Source organism: Durio zibethinus, chromosome 23 (genome assembly GCF_047325235.1).
Source record: "Durio zibethinus cultivar Kanyao isolate XHJ-2024 chromosome 23, ASM4732523v1, whole genome shotgun sequence".
NCBI classification, from domain to species: Eukaryota; Viridiplantae; Streptophyta; class Magnoliopsida; order Malvales; family Malvaceae; genus Durio; species Durio zibethinus.
The window spans coordinates 2139683-2160005 of record NC_143184.1 but is presented as its reverse complement, the minus strand read 5'-3'; the positions used below and the strand labels follow the sequence as shown (position 1 = coordinate 2160005).

General features: G+C 35.2%; 5 protein-coding genes and 1 non-coding gene across 6 annotated transcripts; 2 read left to right on the top strand and 4 right to left on the bottom strand.

Moving 5' to 3' along the window:
- The first annotated feature begins 63 nt into the window (after window positions 1–63).
- LOC111313911 (uncharacterized) lies at window positions 64–2987 on the top strand. The gene is made up of 9 exons (XM_022914782.2): window positions 64–267; window positions 355–420; window positions 544–649; window positions 890–932; window positions 1206–1278; window positions 1574–1661; window positions 2439–2495; window positions 2572–2650; window positions 2727–2987. The coding sequence occupies exons 1-9, from the start codon at window positions 197–199 to the stop codon at window positions 2738–2740; spliced, it is 597 nt and encodes a 198-aa protein (XP_022770517.1). The 5' UTR covers window positions 64–196; the 3' UTR covers window positions 2741–2987.
- Window positions 2988–3202: 215 nt separating this feature from the next.
- LOC111313910 (uncharacterized) lies at window positions 3203–9484 on the bottom strand. The gene is made up of 14 exons (XM_022914781.2): window positions 8624–9484; window positions 8426–8512; window positions 8092–8198; window positions 7756–7806; window positions 7228–7399; window positions 6597–6914; window positions 6286–6489; window positions 5725–6201; window positions 5400–5609; window positions 4955–5143; window positions 4558–4721; window positions 4297–4449; window positions 4150–4228; window positions 3203–4011 (listed from the first exon to the last, which is right to left on the bottom strand). The coding sequence occupies exons 1-14, from the start codon at window positions 9047–9049 to the stop codon at window positions 3577–3579; spliced, it is 3072 nt and encodes a 1023-aa protein (XP_022770516.1). The 5' UTR covers window positions 9050–9484; the 3' UTR covers window positions 3203–3576.
- Window positions 9485–10153: 669 nt separating this feature from the next.
- On the top strand, window positions 10154–10225 carry TRNAG-UCC (transfer RNA glycine (anticodon UCC)). The gene has a single exon. It is a non-coding gene; the product is annotated as a tRNA-Gly (tRNA).
- Window positions 10226–10536: 311 nt separating this feature from the next.
- LOC111313909 (UDP-D-xylose:L-fucose alpha-1,3-D-xylosyltransferase MGP4-like) lies at window positions 10537–13391 on the bottom strand. The gene is made up of 4 exons (XM_022914780.2): window positions 12739–13391; window positions 12488–12649; window positions 11780–11995; window positions 10537–11113 (listed from the first exon to the last, which is right to left on the bottom strand). Exons 1-4 carry the CDS (start codon window positions 13222–13224, stop codon window positions 10904–10906), a joined length of 1074 nt encoding a protein of 357 aa, XP_022770515.2. The 5' UTR covers window positions 13225–13391; the 3' UTR covers window positions 10537–10903.
- An 864-nt stretch (window positions 13392–14255) lies between these two features.
- LOC111313906 (protein ABIL1-like) lies at window positions 14256–17773 on the bottom strand. Its single transcript, XM_022914778.2, has 9 exons — window positions 17310–17773; window positions 16534–16616; window positions 16128–16278; window positions 15937–16036; window positions 15722–15814; window positions 15519–15603; window positions 15363–15415; window positions 15181–15269; window positions 14256–14674 (listed from the first exon to the last, which is right to left on the bottom strand). The coding sequence occupies exons 1-9, from the start codon at window positions 17400–17402 to the stop codon at window positions 14522–14524; spliced, it is 900 nt and encodes a 299-aa protein (XP_022770513.2). The 5' UTR covers window positions 17403–17773; the 3' UTR covers window positions 14256–14521.
- Window positions 17774–17923: 150 nt separating this feature from the next.
- LOC111313907 (uncharacterized) lies at window positions 17924–20089 on the bottom strand. The gene is made up of 2 exons (XM_022914779.2): window positions 19383–20089; window positions 17924–18648 (listed from the first exon to the last, which is right to left on the bottom strand). The coding sequence occupies exons 1-2, from the start codon at window positions 19739–19741 to the stop codon at window positions 18210–18212; spliced, it is 798 nt and encodes a 265-aa protein (XP_022770514.2). The 5' UTR covers window positions 19742–20089; the 3' UTR covers window positions 17924–18209.
- Window positions 20090–20323: the final 234 nt, after the last annotated feature.

Below are 20323 nucleotides of genomic sequence, written 5' to 3'. Positions count from 1 at the left end.
TAGCCCTGGGCTCGACTCCTTTCGTGTTTTTCACCGAGCCCTCTACCTTCTTCTTCCCCAGTCTCAGTCTAACCGACCTAAACCAAACCCTATAACTCACCTCTTTTTACAGAAAATCTCTGAAGTGTTCCAAATTGTTACTGTTAGGCTTCAAGATTTCCAGCGCTTTTGAATTTATAAGTCTAAATTTGAAGCCATGGGAAAAGCAAAAAAAGCTCCAAAATTTGCTGCCATGAAGAAGATAGTCACTCAAAAAGCTATTAAAAAGCAAGTTCTTGTTTCTTTTACTCTCTGATTTACTTTAGCTACTGTTTTAATCACCAGGAGTAACTCTTGTTTTTTGTAAAATTTCAGTTACAAGGAACAAGTTTTGAATCCTAACAAGAAAGACCTAAGCAAGGAAAAACTCCCCAGAAACGTGTAAGTTTATTTCTATTGTTGTACCCTAATTCTAATTCTTCATTTTTTTAAAAAAATTTTTGATTTTAAGAACTTTAGGTTTTATCAATTCCTTTCAATATTTTTGACTGATATGTGAATCAGGCCCAATGTTTCTTCAGCGCTTTTCTTCACATACAACACCTCCTTGGGACCGCCTTATCGGGTTTTGGTGGATACCAACTTCATCAATTTCTCCATCCAGAACAAAGTCAGTGCTTATATTTGTTGCCCTCTTGAATTTTTTTTTTTGTTTTTTGTTTTTAATTTAATTATGATGGTAAAATTGGATATGTAATAAAAGGGTTATGGTCCTCTTGCAAAGTAAAAATTTTAATGTTAATTCAATCCACATGCCCATTTATTTATGATTCTTTTTCTTTTGAGCCATTGGTTACTTCATCTTTTTTTAAATTTCTTTAATTTTTTTTTTCTTTTTTAATTTTGGTAGTTGGATCTGGAGAAGGGAATGATGGACTGCTTATATGCTAAATGTGAGTTGTGGAGTTGGTTTGTCTTTCACGTTTCGACCATTACTTTGAATATGTAGTTATCTTTGATGTTTAGTGTCACGATTTTCTTTATTCATCCGGGAGCTTTACTCTAATTTATTGTAATTATGAGTATTTGTTCACGATATGCATCTAGGTTGATTTGAAAAGTGTATAAAGTTGAATTTTGGTCATCTCTATCTTAATTATATTTCTAGTTAAAGATCCTGCCTTTTTTTTTTTTTTCCTGAATCTGTCTATGGTTTGTATTTGAAGGCACTCCATGTATCACCGATTGTGTGATGGCTGAGCTTGAAAAGTTAGGCCAAAAATACCGAGTAGCTCTGAGGTAAAGTGCCATATTCCTTTATCTGCAATATCCCTTTGCAATATCTTATTTGACTATATGGCCTCAAGGCATCTAAGATAATTTAGTTCTTAATTTCTTCTATAATCTATCTTTGGAACCTTGATTTCATCCATTAGTAGTGTGATATATGATTTAGTTCAACAACTATCTCTGATGTTATTTTATACTTAATTTTATTTAGATGGTGATGATGGCTATCTCTGTGTAATTCAATATCCTTATTTTTCCATATTACAGCTAATAATAAGTGTTCTAATATCTCACTCTTTGGCAGGATTGCTAAGGATCCTCGTTTTGAAAGACTGCCATGTAGTCATAAAGGAACCTATGCTGATGACTGTATTGTTGAGAGAGTTACACAGGCATGAACTTACTTAGTCTTATATGCAATTGTATGCTAGCATCACTCATTTCTCACCTGGTTTTTTGCTATTAAAGAAAATCTTTAAGGATTTATTTTATCTGTTTCCATAAAATATTTATCATGATGTTTTGGCCTATAAATGCACAGTTTTAAGGATGCAAGATAGTCTTGCATCATGGGTAATAAGAACAAATCAAGAGGAACCAGCATCAAGCCTTAACGTTTTCTGTTCATATTTGTTTTCCCATTAGAGAAACATGATTTGAAGTATCTGACTTTATAGCTATGGACTTCTTAGGATGTGAAATTTTTGTACTTGTATTGAGGTCCTCAGAGACTGTATATATTATGTTTCTTGTGCAATCAACATTCTGATTTTGAAGAAAACATACGAAATAACATTGACTATTATGGATGGCCTATTGTAACATCTTAGGACCTCTCTTAGTTGTTAATTTGGCTTTGTGTTTACGATCTGGGATAACTTCTAGCCTGCTGAATCCTTGCTGCTATATATTTATGTTGCTAGAGTTTGTACAGCTAGGCATAGATTTCTTTTTTGCTTTGCTCACATATTTTTTCTCAGTAAATGTATGGATAGGGAGTCATGTAAAGAAGACATGCATGTTGTTATTTTGAATTTATAACTATTTTTATTTCCTTTTTTTAATGTATATTTTTTTCAATTTTGAAGTTTATGCATTCTGCAAATGGTTATTATAGTGTTTTAATATTATTTTCTTGTTAACTTATATGAACTGTTTGTTGGAAACAGCACAAATGCTTTATTGTTGCTACATGTGATCGAGATTTGAAACGAAGGATACGTAAGGTGTGACTAATTACTGGAGTTGACACTGCATTTGAAACCAAACTCTGGTGAATAAAATTTACTTGCTTATTGGCAGGTCCCTGGTGTGCCAATCATGTATATCACTCAGCATAAATATTCAATTGAACGACTTCCTGAAGCAACCATTGGTGGAGGTAGGCTACATAATAGTGTTACTAATTTTTTGGTTCTCTTATTAATTTTTGACATGTGATGTATTTTGATTTGCAGCTCCAAGATTCTGATATGCTGAGTATGATGTTTCATCAGCAGTGATCTTTGAATTCTATTAAGGTAATAGGAGTCAAACCCCTTAGGGGCACAGTAGCTTGAAAGTATAGATCAGTGATGTAGCTATAGATTTTTACTTGTTCAACCAATATAACACCTACTTCTGGTGTTTTGTTTTATTACTCTTTTTCAGTTTAACACTTAAACTGCTTGTCTTATCCTCCTAATGGGTGACAATATGAGGCCTAACAATTGACAATATCAGCATGCACTAAAAACTTTAGCGACTAAATCAGCAAAATTGATAATTAGGTGATTATTTTAAGAACATGATCATAATTGATTGATTAGTGATGTATATTGCCGAATTCATTTTTTTTTAAAGTTCAACAAGGTGTTCCTTTTGTGATCAATTTCCCCTGTATGTGGATGCTAATAGTAATTTTTCACGTGATAACAGCATTTTAACTGTCCTCTTACATGAACCTTGGCCACTTTTCAAGACGGACAGCCTTGTTTGATCAAAGTAAGGGTGTCACTGTTACCCTATCATTTCCCATACTAGTGGTCGAAGCTCACATAAATTAATTCCATGGGTAGAAAGAGAAGTATTGGAATAGACATTGAAATTGGTCACAGAAAAGAAGGGGAGAGGAAAGCTAGTATACAATTTGGGCGATTCATGAACCTCAATGACCAGAAGCATGCCTTTGGCTACATACAAAAATAATCACATGTACACAAATAATGCATCCTTTCTAACAAAAACAAGGCATAAAAGGAAAAAAATCAAAAATTAAAGAATTATCAAATTAGATTCTACTGCCAAGGATGCAAGACACGCATGAAATTAATTTGATGTTGAATTTGAATTTCCCATGTCTTCTGGAAGAGGTTTCACATACTTCCCTAAAGCCTTTTGATGGTGTTTATGCCTCATCCTCTCTTGTTTATCCTTACTTTTTTGCTTCCTTTTCTCCTTCTGTTGGTTGCGGAGATTTCTCTCTCGCTCAAGTACACCTTGCCAGACAACCTCACCTGTTGATGGCCATAACCATCGTCGTTTTGGGTGGTCGGAATCTGCTTCCTCAGCCAAATCCTCATCCATAGCCTTTAAAGTGTTGAATGAAAACCATTTGACCCACATTTGACCCCTTCGACCCTTGAACTTGTGGTATTCTTGCATTGCACCAGTCTCAGGATTCACATATACCATCCGCCGTGCACTGTGGTATGCCCAAACATTTATAAGCAGCTCAAGCACCCGTGAGTAGCAATGCTTGTCCTGTAGAGCACAATTACTACTTTGAATACTGCAGAATTGATTCACTTGTGAAAAAATTACAAAGGAATTTTTTAATAATAATGCACTTGAATTTATATATTATCTGAAATAGAAGATCAATCAAAATAGGCAAGTTACCTTTGAGAAACTCAGATAACAGTGACCGCTTTGATGGTGCTCATCATACATTTCTGCATCTAATGCATCCACGAACATCCTGCAAATGAGATATGTTAAGTTTACAAATTCCATAGTTTAAACAGTTCATGCAGAGACAACTCTAACCTTGAAAACATGACAAACTCTAGGAAGGACTTTGTTGGCAAAGCCCAACTTTGCATCACAGACCATGTGCCTCCATCTTCAGGCATGGTTGGCAAAGAATTCAAATCGTGCTTTATGCCGTACATCCTTTTAAGAGTCTCAGAGAATGCAAACCTGCAATGGAATGATAAATGAAGTAAATATGCCAGTAATATATATACTCATTTTGTAAAATTCCATACTTTTGCATTTGAAATAAACGATAAACTTTACAGCTCTTACGTGCAATTTCCAGCATTTATAGCATCGCAAAACGACCAAAAGTCCTGCTGCAAGCTGTTTCTTGGATCCATGTCCATCCGAACCCAAAAGTATAGCGCATCACCATACTTGCGCTTTTCGATTGCGTCTAACAATGAAGTTTCAGCAATTTCAGACAAGGATGCCTGTTTTTGTCCCACAATTAGATATGAAAGAGTCAAGGGCACAAATAAAAGAACAAAATATATTTCATTGAAGGTGTCGCTAAGCCAAATGGCATAATTCTCACCAAATAATCCAAAAGAAAAAAGAAAAATACGCTTAATATGCAGAGGTAGATGAGCTTTCTTAAGGAAAAAATAAAAAAAAGAAACAAGAAAAAGAAAGGCCAGGGGTTGGGGGGGGCATATTCCCATACCTTTCTAGCCGTTGCTCTCCACAACTGAAACCCTATCCAGGCATTCCTGTGTAGTCGGTCAATCCGGTTAGCAATTGCAAAAAAGGCCCCATATTCACCAAGAATGTCTCGGTAGTAGGGGTTGTTAAGAAGTTGCAGACGAGACGGTCCATCAACATCATCCATCCTGGGTCTTCGACCTTTAGTGGACTGCAACACCCATTGAACATATTTAAAACAAACTACAGGATACAAGTACCACTGCTTTATGCAGATTCATCAAAATTAAGGATTATAGCACATGCATGCTCTTCTTTTTACAACATCTATTTCTTTCATCAAAGGTGAAATGGGTATCCAATTGTCTAAAATAAGTTTCTCTAAAAATTCTTAATTTCATTTGAAGTAAACCAATCGTGGAATAAAACCGAAATACAAACCCAATATGAAGCCTTCACTAACTCACCAATCCAATTCCACGATAAAGAGAATTTTGGTGCAGGAAAGGCCATGTTCCTTCACCAAAGTAAGGTTCATAAATACACAATGGTTGACCAGTCCTTTCAAGCTCTCTCTCATCCCTTTCATGCAAGTCATTCCTCACACGGTCAGCCCTCTTTGCATTTCGATATACATCCTCCCAGGTGCCACGAGGTTGCTCAGTTCTATCTTTCAACTAAAACACATTTGAAAGAGCGTGAAACTTCATTGAGTATCAATTTAAACAAAGACTGCTGAAATTGTTCAACTAAATTTGTGGATAACATCCTATTGCCCAGAATAATTCTTACCTCTTGCTCCTCTCGTCTCCTTTTAATATTCAAAATATGCATCTTTTTTTCTTCCTCCCAAATCTCATATGAAAATGAATCATCCGTAGCAATTAACGAACCAAACTTCTCTCTTCGAGAATGGTTCCACTGCTCCTCCAACTTGTTTAAAAATTTGGAACTCCTGTCTTCATATGTGGAATTTAGAAAATCCTCAAATAGATTCCACTGCCATTCTTCTTTCAACTTTGAAGGAATTTCTATAACAGTCTTAGGAGGTGCAACTTCTGAGGGAAGCTTAAGAACATTTTCCAGTAGCAAAGCATAGCCTTCAACAGTTTCCTGAACCATCAAGTTTTTAACAGTTCCTCTCCCAATTGAAGCAATATTGTGCGTCAATGGTGACAATTTTCCTTCTGATATCACTTGCAATATGATCTGTGTCAAAGCTCTAATATTCTCCTTAGGAAAAAGATAGCCATTTACCCTGTCATCAACCTAATTGTCATTGCCAATACAAAGTCAGTAATTTGGCTAATGAACCTGAATATGCATGAACAGGAAAGAGCAATAGAAGCTTACATATTTCCTAATATTGGAGAGATCAGGTGCTATGATTGGTTTCCCAAGGCACATGGCTTTTATCAAAATTTCAGGAAATGATGGCTCCTCAAGGAAAGAGCCATATATCACAAGGTCAGTCATGCTCAGAACACTGTCAACATCTCCATCAACAGCTACATGCTTCACCACACCACTTGGATATCTTAAGTTAAGAGCAATTCTCTGTGAAAGGAATATATGTGAAATGTAGCAAAATTAATAAGAAGATAGAAACCTATGTCCATATATAAATTTAACCACAGCACTCTACAAAATGATTATGTCAATACCTCAACAGCCGTGCTGTAGTTGCTTATTGAATCACTGCTTAAAACAACGATTTTGGGATGGAAGTTTGAATTATTATTAGATGAAAAGTCAGCAAAGAGTGGTAATAAAGCCTGTAAAATAAGGGCATGCTCCAACCACAAGCCCCTGTACATAAATTGACTTCCAACAATTGCAATGAGTACTTCATCAGGTCCATAACCCATCTTCATTTGCTGATTATCTTTGTATAAATTCATTGCATTCTCTCCTTTCCAGACTTCAACAGGAGAACCAGGAATAACATAATAATTTCCAGTATCAAATGCTGAATAGATCATCTGCAGAAGGTAGAGAAAGAAATCAAATCACTAGAAAAATATCCCAAGTTAAGACCCACTCTTAGAAGCACAGGCATTAGGGGAAACTAAAGTCAAATGAACTAGGTGTTGAAGTAGAAATTGGAACAGAACATAAACCAGTTACTATAATATTTTCTAATAAATAGGAGCATTATCACTTAGTTGCATGCATTTATCCCATAGTTCAGACCTTCTCAATAGAACAAAATAAAACTTATATCCTTTCACCATTTTTAGTTAATGATATGTTAACAATGAACTGATGATGAAATGATTATCTAATAAATATTACCGGAAGCACATAGTTTGGGAAGACAACAACAGTAGCACGGTTGAAAACTTTTTTCCAATCATTCACAAGCTCAATATGCCCACTTGAAGTGTATTGTCTAGAACGAACAGCGAGAGCTCTTTCATGGATGGTCCATATAAGTGGAAGAGACTTGAAAGGTTCCTGCATAAAACTGTAACAAGTAAACTCATTCATGTTAATTGACTCAGACAAGCAACACTTCCAGTGGAATCTTTTTAAACATACATGGTAAAAAAATAGTAAAACAAATTAATGTCTTCAGCATGTATGATGAAGTAATCTTAAACTTCTGAAAGCAATAGATACAATGCATTGCCAGATGAAAAAGTAAAAATAAAGTATTTTAGCTGAACATCAGCCAAAATTCAAACTTCTGCAGTCTTCTTCACTGGAAAAACCAGTAAGTGTCTACGAGGAAGAGAATGGAATAGGAAACAGGGAAAAACAAAAGAAGAATTTGGAACTAGGAATATTATCTTGCAGAGGAAATAGAATAACATATCTTACCTAGAAAAGACACTCTTGGCCTCAAGAGAGCTGACAAGTATGCCATCATAGCTGTAGAACGATATATCATAATTAGATGCCAAAAAAAATCTATACGGGAAAATTTCCATTTTGAAGAAGAAAATGATAGCTTATCCAGAATGAAAGCAAAATAACTCCACACCACTTAATCAAACTTCTTGATATAAGAATTGAAGTACATAATGTGATACATATATAAATAGTTCACTATTTATAAATAACATGGAGACCTTCAACAACACATTGTCATATAAAATATCAATCTTAAAGTGGATTTATTAGAGATTACCAAAAAAAAAAAAAAAACACACGTACTTCAGCCAATCAACACCAATCTCATCGGAATTGACTTTAAGAATGGTGACTAGAACTCCTATGCTTTGCCAAACATTGTGCACAGGACCATCTTCAAGGGAGTAGACCTTCCAGAAAGAAATTAAAACACGTGAAGGTAAGAAGATACTGTAACTTTATTTTCTTAAATTTTGTTAGTCATAGTCACTGCGAACATGCCCATCAATATAGGCACTAAGTTATCAACTGAAAAGACATAAAGAGTGAGTGTTCTTGATTCAACAGACAAAATTCAACTATTAAAAGGAAAAATCAAACTCAAAATATGAAGTGTCCAGAACTCAATGTCATTTACCTGAATTTCATAACCAATCTCTCTCAATGCAGTTGTAATGGTCACCATTAGCAATTGTTGTGGGTCAACCAATAGATCGGCAAACACCTTCAAGTATAAATTTTGAAAAAAAAATAAATAAATAACAGCATGCAGAAAGAAAGCCAATAACAAAAACTGATTGAATGAACAAAAATAAAATAATTTTTTTTCACTAACCAGTGCAAGCTGAGGTTTTCTATAGCGGAAACGGTGTTGACTGTGGTTGAAACCAGATGAAGATTGCAAATTTACTTCTTTTTGTTCTCTCTGAAATTTCTCTAAAAGCTTACAGGGTTCCAATCTGATACCTTCACCAAAATCTAATCCACCCATCTCTTTCAAATACCTCAATTCTCCAAATACCAAATCTTTATCATCCAAAAGGGAATCTTGAGATTTGTCCATTACTGAACCAGGTAAAAACATCTGAAAAAACACCACAAAGAAGAGGAAAACAACAACTGTGCAAATCCATTGGAGATAATCTAGCTTCTTGAAAAGCAAAAAACGAGAAAATCTCGATCTGGGTCGGCTCAAAAACGTGCTTCTTTCGTTTCTACTACCGGCTTTCTTCAATGAAATCCCACTTTCTAAGGAACCCATTTACATTCTCAAAAAAAAAAAAAAAAAAGCTCAATTTAAAAAAAACAAAACAAAACAAAAAGAAGCACACCCAAAAAAAAAAAAAAAAGCAGAGACAAAACTAGAAGTGGTTGTTTTAGTGTTTATTTATTACAAAAAGAGAGAAAGCTTGTGACTGTCGTGAGTATCGTGACTAAAGAGGGGCATGGCTGCAATGGCATTTAGATGGATTTGAACGGTGCCATTGAATCGTCAAAAATGGATTTGGATTAGAGAGTGACGCATAATAAAGCAATAGGCAAGGGATTATTATTATTGGTTGACGTGACAAGCAATGGGTGAAACTTGAAAGACTGAAGGAGTCAAGACTAGAGACAAGTCGGAATCCGCTTGCGAGCTGCAACATTGGTCGAGCATGAATCCATGACCCCCTTCATTTTAGCGTGCCCTGTCTTTAATTGCCCGTTATTTTCTTTAGCCTTAAATAAATCAAATTTTCCTACAATTTTTTTTTTTTTAATTATCAGAATGGGCCGTTAAATATTTAATTTTCTTTGTGACCAATAAATATTTAATTAATATGAGGGATGATGTCATTATTTTGTTTATAAAATAAATTCATAACAACCAAAAAATAAATTGATTATTGACTTTAATAAGAATATAACGTAAGAATGATTAAGACCAATTGGTATAATAATGGTACAATAAGGTATAAGTAATGAAGAAAAGTCAAATGATTGGAGGTTAGCTTTGTTCTATTTACACTTAAAGACAATAATTATATATATATATATGTATAAAGAAATATTACCAATTTGGACTTCCGAACAACCAGCGAAATTTTTAATTTCCAAACCTTCTAATTATTAAAATGCCCATACTTTGGAATGGACCAAAGAATTTAAAAAAAATGAGAAAAGCTACAATTTTGTAGTTTTCGTAACGACTTAATCTCTTAATTTTAAATCAATATTTGGTACCAAGAAAAACAGCATCCAATTTTTTTTTTTTTTTGAGAAATAAATATATTAGTACGACTACGACAAATTTTTATTTATTGTTAGGCCGACACTTCACAAATAATTAGACTTATAGATTGTTCTGGCCTTTCAACGCAACCACGCGTTTGTAGTCCAACGGTTAGGATAATTGCCTTCCAAGCAATAGACCCGGGTTCGACTCCCGGCAAACGCAAATCTCGATTTTCTTTCCTGAACTCTTGAAGAGAAAGCGGCCGTACTATATTAGCAATCAGATCCCTTGTTGGTTAATGCTTTTCTCAACAAACGTAAGTCTGAAGCAACAGCAACTTTTAATGACGCCGCATAGCCGCACACCGTTTTTTGTGCCCTGTCCATGTAGCATAGATTCCAGAACTCCAGCCAGTTTTTAACCGATAAAACATGGTGCCATTTGTTTGTTTGGCCTTCGGCACTCCGGAGACTTTGGCGAAGCTAACAAAGAATTGTCTGTAATGTTTAAGAGTTGTTAACTGAGATACAGACTTTATACAACAGAACAAATTGCATTTGCATAATATCAAGGAAATAACATTGTGACAAAAACTGATTGATCCATCAGGTCAGGAAGGAATGTTAGAATAGTAATTTCCAACAAAATATTTGGACTTTGTTCTGATTGAACCCTATTTAAATATTACAATTTGCTCAGGAAATGAGCGCTGTTAGCTGCTGATGATTCATGTCCATCTGCACTGTCAGCTACTAATGATCCATGTTAATTTGAGAGCATAGAAGCAGATGATATTGAAGGAAGATGATAAAAATGGTATGCTCCACATCTTACATGGTCATTGAGGTTGTAATTGGTTCTGCAGAAAGCAAGCATAAGGTCTTCCAAATTCCAAAATTTTCATAATCTTCCTAGTGGGGACTCAAGCTTATGATCATCAACCAACCAAAGGCCATAGTCTTGAAAGCGCTTGATCTTCTTCTCAAAACCTGTGATATAATTATTATGAATTATGACGTGCATTCCCTTGGTTTGCTGGACCCATGTCTGGTTCTTGAAGTATAATCCTCCCGTTGGGAATGCTGTCTGGGGAAGCAGGTAGAGATCCACCTGCAGAAAATATCATCAATGCATGATTATCAGAAAATGAAGTCTTACTACCAGAAATATTTAATACATGATATCACACCATCAATTCGCAAATATCAGAGGGGGAGAGAGAGAACGCTCATAGAAGCACAGATCTCACACCCCAGAGTCTTTACACTCCCAATATTCACAATTTGCCAATGGACCAGAAATGAAGGTCACATGATGAATGGGCTGCCTGATAGTTTTGGTGACATATGGAAGGTAGGACATAGAGGCAAAAGAAATTTCTAAAGAACCCATGTATGGAATTAACCATAGATATTTCCTTAGCATTTCAATGAGCCAATTTTCGATGTCACAGATTACCAAAAGAAACAATGTAAAAAACCTGACTGAGAATTCATTTGAATAATATAAAAAGCACCAAGTCCAGCACAAATCAAATGACGTACATCAATTAGCAATGCTTTTCAAAATATGGCATGAAGGACTGGTAAGGCATGTTGTCTGAACCTTGAAGAGTTAGACATAAGACTTAAAGGTAAGTGTCAAGGCAATTCAGGATGCAAATAAGGCACAAAATTTCCACTTAACAAATGAATAATAAAGAAGTAGCAAATCAGAACTATTAGGCATATACTACAACCAATAAAATGGTAACGACAAGAATATGCATAAACATACCAATCCAGCAGTTCTGTTTAGTGCCCAGTTAAAAGCAGGCTGATCATTTGCTTTCTTTGCTTTGGACCATGGCTGAGCTTGAAGCTCCTCAATCCAATTCTTCATAACTAGTTTTGCTCCATCTGTGGGACGCAGGAAAATCATGCAACTACATATATAAGTACGACCCTTTTTCCCTGGAGGTGGCAAACCATGGGAATGGTTCAGAGGCTTCACCTGATCAACCAAAGATAAGAAGCATGAAGCAATTTTATGAGAAAAGAAACAGTGGCAGCAAAACATTTCCAGTTTATGGCAGCCTAGAGTCTAAGGTCATGGGTGAGCATTAGGTTAAGAACAGGATATAATCTTCCATTCTCTCCTTTCTTGTTACTGCTACTCCCCAATTTCCAGATAAAGAAAACAAAAGAAAAGAAAGAGATAAAGATAGCCTTGCATTACATACAATCAAATTAACTAGCATTCATAAGTTAATCTTGGTGACAGTAGAATTGCTTAAGATAAGCCAAAGTTTATTACTTTTTTTATAATCTAGTAGAATGGCTTAATCTTAATGAATATTTTGATTATTCTTGCCTAACACATTACAAAACACGCCGAGCACTGTTTATCCTCCCTCTTCCTCTGTTCTACCTTTCCAAAGATGAAACTAAGCTATGTTTAAAGCAAAACAGAATAAAAACCATAGAGCAAAGTTAGCATACATACCGCAGCCATGTCATCAGTAAAGTAAACATCATGGTTTCCTTCCAAATAATGAAAGGGATCTCCCAACCACACCATATCAACATCATTATACATAACATTATACCCAAGCTCCAAAATTTGCAACAAATGCCGAGGCCTCCTGGAAGTAAAATTGAAGAATCCCTAGACCAAGCACCCAATCAGCATCAATTGAAAAAGTTAAAAAAAAAATTGCATAAGCAAAACCCAGATAAGAAAAGCAGGAATTTAACCTGAGAGCCAAATTTATGGGCAGTTTGTGAATCAGGTGCGGGTGGGACTAGCACGGCATGGCCAGGCCAATTTTTATTAACCTTATAAAGAGTTGCATAATCTTCAGCAATCACAAGGACTTTCTCTTGGTGCTTTTGTCTTGTAATACTAATCAACCAATTATTGAGAAAAGGCAAGTAAGGTTGGCTCACGGCGCAGACAATTACGGTACCATTTTTGGCGACGAACGATGCGGCTTCAGCCAAAGAGTAATTTTTCCATTTGGAAATAGAAGAGGGCCTATTTGAGTTAGAGGACATGGATTGCGTCATTCCTGACCAGGGTACGAATACTCCGAGGATTACCATGAGAGAGAGGAAAAAAATTAGGCCTGTTGGGCTGAAGATCGAGATAGGTCTTTGAGAGGTTGATGAAGAACGTGGGGAGATTAGGAGGGCGTTTGAGAATGGATTCTGGATGGGTCTTTGGTGCAAGAATGATGACATTGTTGCTGATAATATAACGGATCATAAACAAAGAGTGTGTTTATGTAGTTTACATGTAAGAAAAAGAGTTCAAGCAGAAAAAAAAGAAGAAAAAATAGTAGAGAACCGAGGGAGTATGAGTTTGGATATAAGGAAAGTGTTGTGAGATCGGATCTGTAAACGACGGTGACAATAGCTTTGTGGTGGGAAGAAACAGTAACAGAGGAATGATTGTGGGTCGGGTTGTCGGTGTTGAGTCCGAATCTCTCTCCGTTATTTCCGGCTTTTTCTATAAGCCAATTATTATTTATGATTAACATTTTTTTCCTTTTTCATATTTAGCATCTCAATGTTGGTTTGAGCTGCTTTCCGGTTACAATCAAACTTGGCATTCTAAGTTGCGCGCGTAAAAATTAGGAGTAAATCATCAATTGCCATCGTGAAATACAATTCATTATAGGAAATGGAAAAATTATGAAGATTCTTGGTAAATTAAGAAGTAAGCGTGTCAACTTGAAATTACTTCCTGTCACTTTACATATTCGAGTTCAATTAATTTAAACAAATTCATTTATAAATATTAAATAAATATATTCATAAATATGTTCATAAACATATATAAATAAACATATTTATAAATAATAAATAAATTATAATTAAATAAATTTAAACAAACAAATCTTAAATGAATATAAATAAATCCAAACAAACATAAATAAATTTTAAAATATGATTAAAGTAAAAAATAAAAATATTATTTTATTAATATTATAAACAAACAGAAATAATAAACGATTTTTAAACAAACAATAAACAAACTTATTCATAAACATAAATGAATTGTTTGTATTTGATTCGTTTAATAACCGAATATATAAATAATATTCAAAATTATTTATTAAGCTTAGTAAATAAACATAAACAAATAAAATTCAATCATGTTCACGAATAATTCATCGAAAATTCTGTTAACTTTCACCCTATTACCAGTATATCACAGGAAAAAGTGAGCTAGAAGATGACGATCAAATTATAAGGTTATTGGTCAAGGCTGAAGCAATTATTGATGGGATTGGAAAATGTTACTCATCTTCATTGTTAGATATTTCATACGCATTGCTCGTTATTAAAAAACCCAAATTAGAGAATTGGGGGGAAAAAAAAGGGAACAAAATTTCATCTCAAGCAATTGATAAACTACTGATGAAGGAATCGACTACTAAAAAACAAAACGAGGGAGATAATTACAGGCAAATTCCATAGACATAAAGGAGAGATTTACATAGTGGCGTCGTCATTGGCTTGCTCTAATGGTGATTCATGCAACAAATCCAGCCTTTAGCTTGGTTGCTTTCTGTTTGACGAAGAAAGCTGACAGCATGCTTTTGTTCCTTACAGGTGCACGTATAATCTCACGCCTTGGGTTATCAAATGACCCGAATGCCGTCAAAGGTTTGGATCCCTCCAACTCCTGCAAAAACAGGACTTTTTCATAAGCATGCAATGCAAACAAGTATATAGGAATATCAACCATATACGGATTTTGTACCACAGAGCACATATAATCGCAATAAAAAATCTGATTAACCAAATGAGATAAAGACAAGCATGCACTCAAAGTATCCATGCGAATACAGATGCCTATAGGCAAATATTAAACACACAGATACTCAAGACCTGAAACAAGTTATCCACTTTGGATCAGAAGTTGGTTCCTAGAGAATCATTTGAATAGATAATAAAAGTTTCAAATCTTGAAAAAACCTAACACAAGTTGATATTTAAACATTTTCCAGAAATCACAAATGGAAAAGAAAAGAGAAGCCTCACTAACCAAATGAATAACCAAAGATCAACTGCCATACTAAAAGCAATCAAGATAATACTTCAAGATATATCCACCAACTCTGGTTTTAACAAAGAAGTCAATTTAAAGGATGTCTAGCATGCATGTGTTATTGTCGATTTAAACATTACCCTATTTGTGATACCCAATGTTGGCATGAGTGCATTAGAATCAGGAAAAGGCGCTGCTGAAGACTCTGTCCTTGTATTATCTCCATTCTCTGCAAGAATTACAGTCGAAATACAAGTCTTGACATCCAAAGCCTTTTATTATATAACAACACAAATGTGTGCTACTGATGTAATAAGCATACCCAATAACTGGAAAACCTCAGAAGCATTGCCCAAAGGTTTTGACATTTCATTGCTGCAAGTCAAAAACTTTTTGCTCTCAGCAGAATATTAGAAGAACTACACTGAAAAGAAAATGCCATTATCCATCCAACATTGAAACTGTTAGGCCAACTAACCTTGCCAAAGTTTGTGAAGTCCCTTTCAAAGTAGACTTGGTTTCTGAGGCTAAGTGCCACGAAAGAGTTTTTGATGCAGGCGTATCTATACCATATTTTTTAAGTAACATGATATTCACCTTCTTCCTAAGAGAAAGTATATTGCAAACAATGCAGAAAACAACTAAAATAGAATAGTTCCTGCCTGCTTAGAAACATTATACCTGCGGGCCGAAGACGAAATTTAGACTGGAAATAGTTTTGCCTTGCATCTGTCTGTACTTGTGGACTAAAATGTACCTTCTTGTTTACAGAATCTGGCTTAGAGGAAACACAATGGAAGAGAACCAACAAACAGGGAAAAAAAAGGAAAAAGGAATGGGAATGAGAAAACATACTAACTAATTAGCTTCCAGAAAAGAAGGCTTCTATCTCTTACTTGGTAAAATGTAGTGCTTGTGATGTCTTGGGATAAATGCCAACAGCTGCTGCTGCCTGAGACCTTCTTTATTCGTGTATGTTTGGCACGTAAGAAGTTGCTAATATTAACAAAATAAATAAGTTCAGACCCATCCATTCAATATTGTTCTTGTACTAGCATACTAAACCAGAGAAGTGCAAAGAGATTACCTGATTTAAACAAGATGCTTTTACCTCCATGGTTGACACTTCCAATGTTTGCTGCTCAAGAAGATCAGTTAACTTGAAAGCCATAGTGCCAAGGTGATCAACAGCATTAACAAGAGCCCGTACAGCATAATCTTTCAGGTTGTCCGGTACCCTAATATTGTATCCCACAAAGAAAAGAGTTGCATTATGAGAAGAGAAGCGATGAAAGTAATCCAAACACAATCCAATGCATAAGCATGCAAGCTTGATATAAGAAACATCAAGAAGATAAGCCACCGCTTGGCTCATGTAAGGCAATCATGTTGTAAAGTGACTTGTGGTATTGCTTGCATGAAAATGACAAGGCTGTCAAACAAACAATGGATGAACCAAGCAACATTTTTTAAAGTAAAATATGTAGCCTTACATCTGCTTCTGCTCATTATGGAGATATGATTTTTCACAGTACTCTGCAGCTGAATAAAGCTGAGGCCTTAAGTTCTTCAGCTCCTGCAAAAAGGCATAGGAATCCAAATTATAAAGTGCAAGTAGTATAACAAAGAAACATCGGAAAGCTTTGAATATGTATAAGCTCAAAAGTTTATGAAGACAAACTTTGAAATCAACATAGAGGACAAATTAGCAAACCAATAGAACTCTCAACTTCTGTAGATATTATATTCAGACGCATGCACTTTCCAATTTTCTTCTAATATAATATTCTTACATTATAGAACATAATAGTCTCAGAAAAAGCTTTTCCATAACTGATTCAAATTTAATTCAATTTCTACTTGAGTAATACTACGGCTCTAAACTCAGGAATGGAAATGAAGCAATCATTGTACTTCAATGAACAAGATAAGACCACCCCATTCAACAAATTATTTTCTATCCAATCAAAAGTATATCTAACTTACCATAAATTCATTCAGTGCTATAACTCTACTTTCTTGCCCTTTAACATATCTAACTCTTAAATTAGCCATAAATGCTAAGATCTTCAAAAAATAAACCGTGAGCTCTTCCTATTAGGACGCCAAAATAACAAAAAAGGAAGGTAAAAAGCACATTTCCGTCAGCAATCTAGCAATGATTTTGAAGTCAACCAAAAAAAAAAAAAAAGTTTTACAAAACAATCAAATTTAAAAAATTAACCAGATCAGCTCGCAAAAGATAGAAACACGTAGTCAAGAAATGAACCTGCAAGGCTTTGACGAAGCTCTTGCTACGTTCCATGGAGACCTCATCGAACGTCATGGCGGGATTATCAGCCCTGGGTAACTCCACTTCCATTGTGTCACCTTCTCTTATAAATTTTGAGAACCAAAATCTCAAAACCGTAAAAAGGAAAAAAAACACAAACGAAAAGAAAAGTGAAGTGCAGTTATTAAATGAATGAAAGAAGTAAGAATTGGATTAATGGGGAGATTTGGAGGTTAGGTTTTTGGTGGGATAGCTAACCAAACTTGAGAGAGAAAGCAGAACCATAAAAAAAAAAAAAAAAGTGATGTAGAAGCAATTTCAGAGAATGGAAGATTTGTTTAAGAATTTTTGGAGTTAATCGCAAGGGAAAACGACTTTCGACCTGGAGGGGAGAGGGAGTAGCTGTTGCATTTAGTGTGGTTGTTGAGAGGCTTCAGTCCGTCAGTGGTTTCAGTATTATTTTATTAATTAAATAATAAAAAAAATAAAAACTAACGGTGGTTGTCGTTTCCGAATAAATGATTGTTGTGAATTTATACCATCGTCAGAGAGATATGATGGTTATGGTGGGTGCTTGGCTCTGATGGATGATGCTGCTTGCTTTCACTCTCTTCAGCAAGGAAGACAGTCAATCATGGCTACAATTACTTAGGCTGTAATTTGTACTGTACAAGATTACACATTTCTTATAATATATTGTTCGGGGTCATAATATGAGAATACATACCATCATTCCCAATGTTGCCTATCAGATTCAAGCCAAGCAGATGCAATTGCTGGCTTTGTGATCTAAACCAAGTTTTGCGCATTGAGAATGATTTCAAGCTATAGCTCAATATCTTGCTCACCACCATGACACACGATATATGCCAAAATTTGGAAAAAGCCTAAGTGGAACTATGTTCTCTCTGAAGATGAAGTTGAAGACGAAGATGAAGATGAAGATGAAGGTGATGAAATCTCAAAGTAAGTAGGCCTTGGGGTTGAGGGGCAACCAATGGATCGAATTATATCCTCCACAGCTAGCACATGAAATTTTGGGGGCGAATTTAGTGCGATATTGTCAACTCGGTGCTCAAAGATTTTACCGTTCTTGTCAAGTTTGTATTCTGAAGTGCCATCGAATCGACCACGGCTCTCCCATGGGACTCGTGGAATGCCATGGACAGTCCAGCGAACCATTATGACATTCTCCACTGGCTGCCATACACCAACAATGTCAAGCCAGAGAGCCTTGAAAAACATCCTCCCATGGAATCGCAGTGCCCAAAAGATTGACTTGTAATTGTCAATTCCAACAAAAGTATTGAGAGGATTCTTAAATACAATATCATCCCTAAACAGAGAAGCACCTTGTCAGGATTTGGTGTTTTACATGCGGACAAAAGCGAAAGGTCCAAGCACATACTTCATATAAAATTTAATGATGATGAAGATGCTCAAAATACAAAAGCTTGAGGCAAACAACCTAATAAGCAAACTTTCTCTCATATGCATACAAAGGTGTCACATGCAAAAGTATATAGTTTCATGCAAGCGATTTTGCAGTAGCGAAGGCAGCTGCAAGCAACATCTATGCATACAGAACATAACTTTGCTGATCATAAACTTGTAAAACCGATCAAACATGAGACTTCTAGCTAAGCGCCAAAACTTTCTCAATTGCACATATATACACACACACAGTCAACCATCGACATTCAGATTAAAGGTAACATTTACAGAAAATCAAATTACATGCCACTCGATCAAAAACATAAGCTTAGAAGGCACGCATATGCGCTATTCAGACTGATAGCATTGCTTTTATCCTCTGACCATCAGAATTCAGAAAACCAACAGTAACCAATCGCTTCAGTTGCTAAGGAACACTAGGGGAAACAAAACATTATACCTAGGGTAACTATTCTCTCGATTAATGCAACATTTTCAAGATTTGAAGCCAAGAAAACTTTAAATTTTGAATTATTCTACAAAATTCTCTATTATTTCCTCTATTTCAAAGCAATCTGATAACAAGTGGGAATAAAAAAAATGATGAGAAAAAGAAAAAAGAAAAAAAATTCGAACCTGTAAATATCAAAACTAAGCTCCCTGTAAAAGAGGTCAGGAAACTCCTCTCTCAAAGTCCGAATTGCGTAACCCATATTCACATAATAATTCTGCTTCTCCTCTTCCTCTTTGCTCGGCTTCGATCCTTGCTTCACTGGAGCTGAAAATTGCCCATACAGCCTCAAGCTTTGATTCAAACCTGAAACTCTAGCACCAATATCTTTAAGACCAACCCTAACCTTAGCCCTTGACCAAATTTTATCATCATCATTCCTTGAAATTATGAGGCTCTTGAGGAATTTAGGGGTGGGGTTAGGGTTAGAGAAAATTTTTGCAGACGCGGTGGAAATTTCAGGGGAGGGTATGAGAAATGCCATCTTGAATTAGTATTTTAGAGGAAATTTTAAAGCAGAGAACGTGAATTACTAGAAAGAAAGGTCATGAAATGACATATTTTTTTTCTTTTTTTTACAGAACAATAAAGTAGGAAATTTCCTGGATAGATTTGCTTTGGCAGGCGAGAAAATCTGAAAGGGAAAAGAAAATGGCTTTGGATAAACGAATAATTAGTCCCTTTCGTTTCAGTTAGTTGTGATTGGCGGAGTTTCGATAGACGCAGCTAAATGGGGATAATGATCGAATCAAATCAGAGAATGATTTCCTTATGGACTGGCCCAAATACATACAATTCTTATTTTCTTTTTCTAAATAAAAATTACGTATCTATTTTACGGGTTGGGCCAGTTGATATTAGAGGAATTTATTCTTTCCATCCACTATTCCAAACCTGTCTAACAAGAATATTACAACAAAAATATTTTCTTCTCCCAATTTTCTTTCTGTTTCTTCATCGTTCTCGTTTGCTCAACTATTATATAGGTTGAGAGAAAATACTTATTTTTTTATAAATATATAGCTTAAATTAATTAATTTAATTAATTCATATAATTATCATTTAA

What these genes read in the sequence shown, in the direction of transcription:
- LOC111313909 (XM_022914780.2), bottom strand. Translation starts at nt 13,224, where the DNA reads ATGTCATCATTCTTGCACCAAAGACCCATCCAGAATCCATTCTCAAAC. An exon ending in CCCATAAATTTGGCTCTCAG is followed by an intron (nt 12,650 to 12,738) that starts GTTAAATTCCTG and finishes TGCTTGGTCTAG; the next exon opens with GGATTCTTCAATTTTACTTC. An exon ending in TTACTGATGACATGGCTGCG is followed by an intron (nt 11,996 to 12,487) that starts GTATGTATGCTA and finishes TTGGTTGATCAG; the next exon opens with GTGAAGCCTCTGAACCATTC.
- LOC111313906 (XM_022914778.2), bottom strand. Translation starts at nt 17,402, where the DNA reads ATGGAAGTGGAGTTACCCAGGGCTGATAATCCCGCCATGACGTTCGAT. An exon ending in CATAATGAGCAGAAGCAGAT is followed by an intron (nt 16,279 to 16,533) that starts GTAAGGCTACAT and finishes ATACAATATTAG; the next exon opens with GGTACCGGACAACCTGAAAG. An exon ending in CAAGCACTACATTTTACCAA is followed by an intron (nt 15,815 to 15,936) that starts GTAAGAGATAGA and finishes CCTCTAAGCCAG; the next exon opens with ATTCTGTAAACAAGAAGGTA.
- LOC111313910 (XM_022914781.2), bottom strand. Translation starts at nt 9,049, where the DNA reads ATGGGTTCCTTAGAAAGTGGGATTTCATTGAAGAAAGCCGGTAGTAGA. An exon ending in TCCCAAACTATGTGCTTCCG is followed by an intron (nt 6,915 to 7,227) that starts GTAATATTTATT and finishes TACCTTCTGCAG; the next exon opens with ATGATCTATTCAGCATTTGA. An exon ending in ATAAATGCTGGAAATTGCAC is followed by an intron (nt 4,450 to 4,557) that starts GTAAGAGCTGTA and finishes ATTCCATTGCAG; the next exon opens with GTTTGCATTCTCTGAGACTC.
- LOC111313911 (XM_022914782.2), top strand. Translation starts at nt 197, where the DNA reads ATGGGAAAAGCAAAAAAAGCTCCAAAATTTGCTGCCATGAAGAAGATA. An exon ending in ATTTCTCCATCCAGAACAAA is followed by an intron (nt 650 to 889) that starts GTCAGTGCTTAT and finishes TAATTTTGGTAG; the next exon opens with TTGGATCTGGAGAAGGGAAT. An exon ending in AAATACCGAGTAGCTCTGAG is followed by an intron (nt 1,279 to 1,573) that starts GTAAAGTGCCAT and finishes ACTCTTTGGCAG; the next exon opens with GATTGCTAAGGATCCTCGTT.
- LOC111313907 (XM_022914779.2), bottom strand. Translation starts at nt 19,741, where the DNA reads ATGGCATTTCTCATACCCTCCCCTGAAATTTCCACCGCGTCTGCAAAA. An exon ending in CTTAGTTTTGATATTTACAG is followed by an intron (nt 18,649 to 19,382) that starts GTTCGAATTTTT and finishes TTCTCTGTTTAG; the next exon opens with GGATGATATTGTATTTAAGA.